The sequence below is a fragment of the Tupaia chinensis genome, unplaced genomic scaffold (genome assembly GCF_000334495.1).
Source record: "Tupaia chinensis unplaced genomic scaffold, TupChi_1.0 Scaffold139757_1, whole genome shotgun sequence".
Taxonomy (NCBI): domain Eukaryota; kingdom Metazoa; phylum Chordata; class Mammalia; order Scandentia; family Tupaiidae; genus Tupaia; species Tupaia belangeri.
Window position 1 is genome coordinate 4139873 of NW_006199637.1, and position 10551 is coordinate 4150423.

Below are 10551 nucleotides of genomic sequence, written 5' to 3' on the forward strand. Positions count from 1 at the left end.
TTTTTCTCTTTCTCTGAAGGTTCTTCTGGAATAGCATCACATTCGTGTTTCGTGAATGGATATCTTCTGTGTATAACGTCTGTCTCCTCTGAGTTGTTTTTGTGGAGTTTTGTTTTGGTTTATTTGCTCTGGTCTCTATCTTCCAAGTTGGAGGTTTCCCTTGAATGTCTGGTAGTCCTTGGCTTCCTTCCTGGGTTAAGAACACAGCCCTAAAAATCTATCTGGAAGCTCTGAGCACGATGGTGGGGCTTGTGGACTTTCAGATCTGCATTGGTTGATCTGAACGAGCCGTTTTGACGCCATTTTAGTCACGGGGGATCTGTATTGGCATTCCCAGACCTTTTCTCATGCACTGAAGAGATTCTCTAGAAAAGCGGGAAAGGTCTGACTGAGTACGTTCTCGCAGCCCAGTGGCAGAATAGCCAATATCCACATTTAAAATCACCTTGGGTTCCCTGGTTTGGTTTGGTTTTATGCCGGAGGGCCTGGGTGCGGAGATAAAGACAGCCTCCCCCTGGCCCCCTAGGGCATAGCTTTGCCACAGTCCTCTTCTCCACTTCTCCATCCTACCAGACACACATGCCCAGCATGTTTTGTAAGCTACCAGAGCCTGGATTTGAACCGCAGTTGGCCATGTGGGATCCAGCTCCCTTTGCTCTTTTTTTGAGAGAGAGATTTTTCCTATAGGGCATGCGTATCACCAGAGAGACAGAAAAAGACAGAGAGATAGAAAGTGAAGAATCACCCCCTGGGCGGATGGGCACGCCACAATCACTCATCCTCCATTCTCCCCTCAGGATTCTGGGCACTCGTGGTCATGGATATGGCATGAGTTTTAAGCTGCCGGGTCCAGGACTAGAACCGTGGTTGACCACATGAGAGTCCAGCAACACAACCATTATGCCATCTGCTGGTCTCTGCCTTTGTTCTTAACTGTGCAAGTTCAGTCTCTGAGCAAAGACCCTCTTTTTTTTTTTTTTTTTTTTTTGGAGGTTTTTGTTTTTGGGGGCCCGGCCCCCGCACTGCTATAGGGTGCCTGCACTCGCCAGAAAGAGAGAGATAGAGAGACAGAAAGCGAGAAATCGCCCTCCGGGGTCATGGCCACACCACAATCCCTTCTCCTCCATTCTCCTCTCAGGATCTAGGGCACACACGCACACGTGCCCAGCGTGAGTTTAAGCCACCAGGTCCAGGACTCGAACAGTGGTCGACTCCATGGGAGTCCAGCGACATAGCCATTATGCTAACTGCTGGACCCAAAGACCCTCTATTTTATGCCCTATTTCATATATAAACTTTCTGACTTTGGGAGATGGGTCTAGGAATTTCACTTCTTTCATTCAGCTTCTTTTTGTTTTTCATTTTGTTTTGTTTTTAATTTTCATTTTTTGTATAAGAAGGACAGACAGAGAGGTACCCCTGACAGGGTTTTGCCATACTTCAATTCTTCCTTCCCAGCTTCCTTGTTAGCCAGGATCACAGGTTTGTTGTCGCACCTCGCATGTTCAGATTGGTTTGGAATCCGAACTCTGCATGTGGCCGTGGGGCTCCAGCCTCGTGAATAGTCGCCCTTCCTCCTGGGCCTCATTCAGCTTTTTCATTCCGCTTTTTTATTTTCACATATACATTCTCTTCACTCCTAGCCCCGGAGTACCTGGTATTACTGTGTTAAGTGCCTGTTAAGGACTCTGTCTTGTCTTCAGACATAAGTCTGCCTTCCAGATCCATAAATTTTGTGTCTCTCCTCTTGCTCAGCCCAATCTTGTGATTTTTGCGTTTTAAGGAAAAATCTGAGACATAATGGATGAACTTAGAAGATATAATGCTATTTGAGATAAGTCAGGCTATGAAAGACAAACGCTCTATGTCCCCACTTCATAAAAACTGAGTGTCTTGGGCCAGTAGGTGGCATGGTGGTTAAGGTGTTGGACTCCCACGTGGTGTACCTGGCGGCTTGAGAATCATGCTAGGTTTGTGTCTGTTCATTGCCAGGATCCCGCAAGGGGGATGGAGAAGGGATTGCGGTATGGCCATTCTCCCTGGGGGGCAATTTCTCACTTTCCTTCTCACTGTCTCTGCCTCCTCCCCACCCCCAGCACACATGCCCTAAGGCAAAAACCTCTTAAAAAAAAAAAAAAAAGACACAAGCATGTGTGAAACAAATGGACTAGGTTTTGGAATGTGTGCCAGAGGAGTAGTGAATGCCAGTGACGAAGAAATGCATATTCAGGGGACCAGCAGGTGGCGTGGTGGTTAAGGAGCTGGACACTCCCACATGGTCAACCATGGTTCGAGTCTTGGACCTTGTGACTTCCTTTCTCACTTTCCCTCTCTCTCTTTCTTTTTCTGTGTCTCTCTCCAGTCAAAATAAATGAATGAATAAATAAAATTAAATAGATAATTCTTTTTTTAAAAAAAAGAAAGAAAGAAATGCATGCTCCCAAAGCACCGGCACAGTGATTTTTGCGTGTGCACTGCACAGTGTCATAGTGTGGTGTTGAATGTTGGGGGTGACAGATGTCCTTATGTCCTTGGTTTCATCATTGTACACTGTATGCAGGCTTTGGTAAACTAGACTGTATTGGGCCAGCAGCTGGCATATCGGTTAAAATGACTGGATCCCACACGGCCAACTCCACAGTTCAAGTCCTGGACCCAGCAGCTTGAAAATCAGCAGATGGTGTAATGATTACATCACTGGGCTCACGTAGTTGACCCCGGCTCAAGTCCCAGACCTGGCCGCTTAAAACTCACACTGGGCACGTGTGCGTGCATGCCCAAAATCCTGAGAGGAGAATGGAGGAGAAGGGGTCATGGCGTGGCTACTCCCCTTGGGGGGTGATTTCTTGCTTTCTATCCCTCTATCTCTGTCTCTCTCTGCTGAGCACATGTGCCCTATAGCAAAAATCTCTCTCTCAAAAAAAGAAAGAAAAAAAAAAAGAAAATTATGCCAGGTGCTTGTGTGTACGTGTGTAAAATCCTGAGAGGAGAGTGGAGGAGAAGGGATTATGGCATGGTCATTTCCCTGGGGAATGATTTTTCACTTTTCTTCTCTTTGTTTCTCTCTGGTGAGTGCATGCACCCTAGAGCAAAAACTAAAAGAAAAAGAAAAGAAAGAAAAGGCAGACTTTGCCTCACAACGATGTAAAACAATTATGTGTAAATCGGAAATTACAATAAAAATATAATTATTGATTATTAAATTTTAAAAAATCTTTTCTACTCTATTGGGTTTAGAAGCTAGTGAAATTTGTGTGTATATTCAAAAATTACTTTTTTGAGCCAGCTCTGTGGCCTGGTGGTTAAGGCAACCAGATTCCACGTGATTGTGGTTTGAGTCCCAGACTGGGAGTCCCAGATCCAGAGTCAGAGAAACACCCCAGAGGCATATGTGTGCATGCCCAAAATCCTGAGGAGGAATGGAGAAGCGATTTACGGCATGGTCACGTAAATCCTTTTCTCTTTTCCCTGTCTCTCTATTTCTCTGGTGAGCACACACACCCTCCAGCTTCCCCCCCCCCAAAAAAAAAATTCATTTTCTTTTTCCATGGTAGGTTTTTTTTTTTTTAGAGCGTTTTTTTGTTTTTTCTTTTTTGCCTTAGGGCATGTGCGCCAGCTGGTGTGGGGAGAGACAGAGACAGTGAGAGGGAAAGTGAGATATCACCCTCCAGGGGGGATGGTCACGCCGCAATCCCTTCTTTTCCATCCTCCTCCCGGGATCTTGGGCACGCACGCACACGTGCTTGTCATGATTTTCAAGCCACTGGGTCCAGGACTGAAATCTCTGTTGGCCATGTGGGAATCCAGTGACGTAACCGCTATGCCATCTGCTGGCCCGCCACAATAGTTTTAGCATCAAAATCGCGATGTCATGATGGGATTCTTAAAGACTTACGGGGTTGTCGGCCACACCATTCATGGTCCCCATGGACACCAAAAATACAAAGGGAAGAATAAAAGTTGCTTGTCACGGTGGTGGGGTTCTTGGTATGCATCTTTTGGTAGTGACAGTTTTTGATTTTTGGTAGTGACAGTTTTTGTAGTATGGTCCTTGGCCCGGGCGAGGAGCGGACATTGGTGCTGGGAACAGCAGGACTGTGCTTGTCAAAGGACCCATGTCAAGGGCCACCGTGCTGGGATCATGGCCTGGGAGCACCACTCCCTGCAGCTGGGCTGTCGCGAGAAGAATGAAGCTTCCCAGGGCAGGTGGCAGGGCTGTGTCAGGGGCTGGGACCCTGGCCACCAACTGGGTTTCCTACAGTTGTGAAGTAGGGCCACGTGGATGGTTTTAGATGATGCTAGGTGATTTGGAGGGACACTTACCTACAGGGTCGCTCCACCTGGACTGACCCAGGCCAGCCGTATTTTCTGTGAGGACAGTTTGTGTGGCTCAGATGTCGAGGTCTTCAGTGGAGGAAGAAACATCTCCTTTTCTTCTGCTCGTGGGGTTAGCACCCTGCCATGTTCTGCTTTGCTGTCTGCTTCCTTCCTCTCCCACTGGGACCAGAAGTTCTCTGAGAAAGTTCTCACAGCACCTCTGGTGGCACAGACTGGCCAGGCACCTCTAGGGAGGCCTAGAGACAAAATCCTCTTATTCTATGCCTGGGTCTCCACTGATTCCATTTGGGCTCGTGAAGTTGCCCCAGCCTGACCTGCCTGAGGGACGCATGTCTCTCCACCCCAGGGGCCTGGACAGCTTGTGTGGCCAGTCAGAGCCAGAAGAGCTTTTGTGGCTTGTCTAACCCTGCTCTTCCATTTTATGGATGAGGAAGCAGGGGCCAGAGATGTCCCAGCCAGGACCAGAACCCACATTTGCTGACTCTGGGTTCAATGTTCTTTCCAACCTGACTCTGCCTCTCTTAGCTTCTGCACCCTTTTCAGGGGTCTGGTTTGGGGGTGACTGGACAAGTTTGTGGTCAAAAATGGAGTGTGGGGCTAGAGGGGGACTTGCTGGCTGAGAATGGATGGAAGCCATGTGGAGTTCTGGTTTGGGCTCCAGAACACCTCACTGGGCTCTTGAAAGTCGATCCTATGTTTGGTATTAAGCTGAGGGATGTGGTTTCACAGAGGAATGACCCAGGTTCAAGTCCCTAACAGGTCCTCTGACAAGTGCTGTGAGCCTAGGTTCAAGTGTTAACTAGTGCCAGCAGCAGCTGCTTAGACAGAGAAGCGATCACTTGCTTTAGCACAGGGACTGCCCGGGGCTGCCCTCCCCGTGCCCTCTGCTCACCCAGGCATGGGGCACCTACCTGCGCTGAGCTGGGGTGCAGCTGCCGCACCAGCCTTTCCAGCCTGTCTGGGTTTAACCTAAGGGCCCAGCCTGGGGCCCTGGGAAGGCTCCTCCCAGCTCCAGCTTCCTCCTCCTGCCCCTCCCAGGGGCAGAACCCAGCCTGGGGCACCCACCTCCCAGGGTCCCACTACAGAAAAGGGCCCTGATAGTTCGGAGCCTGCGCTTTCTCCACTTCCTGGTTTTCCAGGGAGCCCTGGCTAGAGGGGGATGGGAGGAGAAGTCCAGAGGGAGGGGGCCGGGAGCAGACCGGGAACTGGAAGGGAAGGGCGGAGTGGGCCCAGATCCAGCCTGCCTCCCACTTTCCTGCTCCTGCCAAGGCAGGGGGTGGGGCGCGGGAGGACCCTGAGCTTCTCAGAGGGAAGGGGGTGAAGCAGCAACACCCCCACCCCCAGCTGGGGCCCCAGCCGGCTTTGTGATTCACTGGCTCGAGGCCCACACCTGGGGCAGAGGAAGAAAAGCCCCTGAAGTTGGGCTGTGTGGGTTCCAGGCCCTGCACCAGCCCTCCAGTTCTGAAGGCAAGTGGAGCCAGCCAGGGGCTGGGAGAACCCTTCAGCCAGCCCGTGGCCTGTGGCCGTGGCCTCTCCCTGCCAGGGCCTCCTCTAGAGCACCGAGCGCACCAGGCCACAGCCCAGGCCCAGACCTCAGCTTTCTCTGGCCCAGGCGGGTCCTGAGTGAGGTGACATTCATTTCACTACATCCTGTGACTGCGCTCACTTCCGACACGTGGCGGGAGTGCTGTGGGGGTGGCGGGGTGGGGTGAAGACAGATTAGAAGGAAAATGTAGCTGGGCTGGGGGCCTCTGGGGGCAGGCTGGGATTTCCCAGGAGCTGCTTGGGGTAGGAGGGAGGGTGTGGGAAGCTTTCAAAGGGAAGAACAGACTGAATGCAGAGAAGGGAGTAGGCCGAGGCAGCTGGAAGTCCCAGAAGTGGCACCCACGGCGCCCCAGCCACTGTGCGGAGGCCAGGGACCCTGGCAGCCTCCTCCTCTGAGGCTCTCAGAGGCTGCTGGCACCGGAGGCAGCCCCACGGGGGGCCCTGCTGGTGTCTGGCACCAAGACTGCCTCGATTTCCCCACTCTGGGGTACTGGTGAGGCTGGGAGGAGGAAGGGGGTCAGAGCCTGACTCTGGGCTGGGGACTAACCCTGGGGAGGGGTCAGGGCTGTTCTGCTTTCCTGACCAGCTTCTCTCCCTTACAGGTCGAGCCATCAGAAGCCCAAACCCCCGCAGGCAGGCGCATTTCACCAGAGGGCTCAGCACTGGGATCTATGTTTAAGTTTTAGCTCCTGCTGACAAAGACCACGATAATTCCTTCCCCAAAGGCCAGCAGCCCCCCAGCCCCACGCAGCCCCAGCCTGCCTCCCACCGCCCAGCTGCCCGCGATGCCCTCCAGCGGCCCCGGGGACACCAGCAGCTCCGCTCCGGAGCGGGAAGAGGACCGAAAGGTGAGCAGCGGGCTCCTCTGGGGGGGAGGGGGCAACCCGCATGGTGACAGCTGGGTATGCCGAGCACTGCCGCGAGCAGAGTATGTGACCACAGGCTCAGTCTGCATAGCAGGCTGGTGGGGACGGTGACTCGGAGAGGTTAGCTTCTGCTGGTGGAGTAGGCATTGGAGCCCAGGTCATCTGGCTCTGGGGCTTGAGCTTTTAACCAATGCGATGTCCGAGCAGGCGCCAACCCCGGGTCTGTGCCATGGTGACAGGTCGGCCCCACAGCCTCAAAACCTGGATTCCTTTTCAGATGGGCCTCTTACATTGCTGTCACCTCTTACATGTTGTCACTGTACCTTTCTGTTTTAGCTGCCTCTTTTGCCCCAAGGTGTTTGGTAGCTTCTGGAAGCCAGCGGATGGGAGGGCACTGTGGACCCAGGTGGTGTCCCACTGCGTGCCAGGCGTCAGCCCACCTCAGAGGCTGCGTTCTCCCCCTCGACACCCCCCAGGCTCCAGGGAGTGTCACTGGGTGCTCCCTGCTGTGGCTGGCAGTGGAGCTGGTGACCTCCTTGTTTTCAGAGCCGCACGAGGGGTGACCTCTTTACCCTTCTGCCAAACTCCAGGTTGGGCCTAAATGAGTCAGAGGGGACTAGGCAGGTTGGTGGGGATCGTACTGGGCCCCCAGTCTGCCTTAGGGCCTTACCAAGTCTGAACTCCAGTACTTGGACTCTGCTGTCCCCGTCTTTCAGTGGAATGGTGACATCTACTGCCACCCTTCCCATGAAGCCGAGATGGCATGTCTGTCTACCGGGCCTTTGCCCCATAGTGCCTCTGCCTGAACCCTCTCCCTGTGCAGGGTAGGGGGTTGTGATAGAAGCAACAGTTTGTCCTGGACCAAGGGTGGACACCTGGCACCAGGTGTGGGGTCCCCGAGCACTCAAGTGCTGGAGACAGCCAGGCACCCTGCTGACCCACCATCCAGAGAGCCCCAGGCCTCTGAGCACGCTCAGCCCCTTCCTGGGCTCACTCCTCCTTTAAGCGTGTTTCTGTCTCGGAGGTGCTTCCATCCATCGCTCCATTTGGTCCCTGAGGCCAATCCTTGAACTAAATGGGGTGTAGACAGATGTTCTAGCTTTCAGATGAGGAAGCTGAGCCCAGCTAGGTGGGGATGGGTGCAGAGCGGAGCCTGTTCTCCGCTGCGTGGGGCCGCTATGGACACGCACACCGCTGTGCACGCAAAGCCCTGGGCCTGCCTTCCCAGCCCGGAGCCCTGCGTAGGCACTGGCGTGTGCTCAGTCTGGCAGCACAACTGGGGAGCCCACAGGTGCGACGACCCTGGCAGGCCTCTGGGGCCACGGGGGCCACCTTCTCCATCCCTGTGGGAGAAGAACTGGTACTGCAGGTATCCCATGGGCCTCCTGAGCTGCTCCAGCTCAGATCTCAGCTGTCAACCCAGACTTTGTGGCCACAGGGCAGGGGACACTTGCAGCCACCTCTGCTCTTAACAGTTGTGGCTGACTCCCTTCCCTCAATGGGCCTGGCTTTGTTTTCCCTATCAGATTAGGTGACCCGGAGCCCCTCCACCCAGGGCTGATGTGCTGACAGATGCTGGCATAGTTCCACGTCCATGCCCTTGGAGCGACTGAGCCACCACCCCACAGGTGGGGGAGATGGGGACAGCAGGGACAAACTCTTCTTGCTCCTGGAGTGTAGTGCCTCTGGCCCCCAGCCACGGGCAGCAGCAGGTCGGGCTTTGGACTACTATACAGAGTTTAGCGTAGAGAAGAGCAGTGGACACTGAGTCAGAAGTTCCAGGCCCCAGTCCTGAGTATGCCACTTACTGGGGATGTGACATCCGGCCATCTGGGCTGGTGTTCACACAGTTAGAAACTGGGGATAGGAAGTCTAGCCTTGCCTGTTTTACAGGGCGGCTGTGGAAGTCAGATGAGGTCATGGGCATGGAAGTGCCCTGCAGACAGCAAAGTCTGGTCCAATTATGAGGGATTACGATGGCTATTATTATCTACCCATAGTAACTGCTCTGGCTCAAGCTGCAGCAAACACACGCCCAGCCCCAGATCCCGGTGCGGCTAGAGCGAGCACAGTCACACGCCGGCAGGCAGGTGGTCCTGCCAAAAGATGGCAGCGATGTGGAGAGACAGGGCTGGGGCCAGCGCAGCCTCCTCCCCAGCTGCCCACACCCACAGTGCATGCCGCTCCCCCGGCACACCTCCCTAGTACTTCTGGGTTGGCTCCAGCAGCTCCAGGGAGCCGCCCAAGGAGGGTGGTGGAGAAGCTGACAACAGCCCACGAAAGCCAGGCCTGGGGCAGGGGTGCTGTGTAGCTGCGGAGGGGGAGACCTGGGCTGGATTTATAGCCCAAGGAGACTGGTAGAGGTGCCAGGGGCGCCTGGCACAGAGGAGCTGCTTGGTGAGCCAGAGGGCAGGGGCGTGGCTGCCAGCAGGCCCCTTCTCTGCCTGGCCCTTCCAGCCTCCGTTCCTGCCACGCCTCCGCACACCTTTCACTCCTGCCCTATGCAGTGCTTCCTGGAGCTGCCAGGCCTTTGTTTAAGCAGTGCCTTCTGCCAGGTGGGCCCTTTCTCTAAGTTTCTGCTTCTCTGGTCAAAGCACTTACTCAGTCTGCCTGGGGTTACTTTTTGCGGGGGACCAGCAGCTCTCTGTGTGACCCCCCAAACCAGCAGCAGCATCAGCAGGGAAGGTGTTAGAAATGCACAGCCAGGCCCATCCCAGACCTGCTGAGTCAGAAACTCCTGAGGGGAGCCTGGCCCATGCTCTCTTTTGCAGGACTTGCTGGTTCTGATAATGCCTCAGAGGACAGGGAGGCAGCCTCTTCCCTCCTGGCAGGAACCCTCAGGGCCTGGAATAGCATAGAGCAGTGGGTGCCAGAAAATATTTTGTATGTAGGATGGCAGGGCGGTGAGAACAGAGAGGACCATCCTCAGGAGAATTGCCCCAGGCCCAGGGTCAGGCTGGCAGGCAGGCAGGCAGTGCAGAGCTGTGGGTGATGGGCTGAGGCAGCCACGCTGTGGCTGGGAGTGCACGGGAGGTCCGTGTGTGTGTGCTTCTGGCACCTGCCATCTCCCCCACCCTGCCATCCATATGGTGGGCAGGACAGGACTTCTTGGGGAGGCTGGAAGAAAGCAGGCTTTGGGGGGGTCCGAGCTCTGGGGCTAGTCACTGAGTCAGCTGGTAAATATGCCACATTGGGGATGGAGGGTCGTGGGGGGTGAGGGGGAGGCCAGCAGGGAGGCTAGGAGCTTAGGGGGGGTCCTGGAGCTACTGGGCTAGCCCCATGTAGAGGGCAGGCCAAGGGCAGAGGGAGTAGGAAAGGGGCCAGAGCATTCCAGAGACCCCTTCAGATCCCCAACTAGGAATCAGAGCCCGGGCTAGGCCCCGATCTCTTTGATCTCAGAAGCATAGGGACCGAGGCGTGCTGAGTGCTCACAGTCTGCCTGGTGTCCTGTACAGAACGTGCACTATCTCATTTAATTCTCACAACTGCCCCCTAAGGCCAGCACTGTTATTCTCATCATCCTGTCTTGTTGCGGAACAAACTGAAGCTCAGAGAGGTTACGTCAGTTGCCTAAAGTCACACAGCTAGGCAGCCTGGGCTGGCGGTGGCTGTGCTCCCACGCTGCCTCTCCTGCAAGGCGGATGGAGTGGACAGTGCCTCCTCAAGCACTGTTCCTCAGTCCTCAGGCCGCGTCTGCTGCAGATCCATGTGTTTGCTTAGATGGAAAGTGGCTTGGGCACAGAGGCCTTTTCCTGCAGGATGGCCCTCTTGCCCTGGGGTGGGTGCTGGTGGCACTTCACAT

At 54.7% G+C, this 10551-nt stretch overlaps 1 protein-coding gene across 2 annotated transcripts in view; it reads left to right on the forward strand.

Annotated features, from left to right (window-relative positions):
* DNMT3A (DNA methyltransferase 3 alpha) overlaps positions 1-10551 on the forward strand; it is a 118992-nt gene that overhangs the window by 23905 nt on the left and 84536 nt on the right. Inside the window, exons 1-2 of one of the 2 annotated variants that reach the window (XM_027765816.1) lie at positions 6122-6376; positions 6486-6731. In XM_027765816.1, the coding sequence (XP_027621617.1) occupies positions 6669-6731 (63 nt within the window). In that variant the 5' untranslated portion in view covers positions 6122-6376; positions 6486-6668. Of the gene's footprint in view, positions 1-6121; positions 6377-6485; positions 6732-10551 lie in introns of those variants that run through there. The other variant, XM_027765815.1, reaches the window with a different exon arrangement.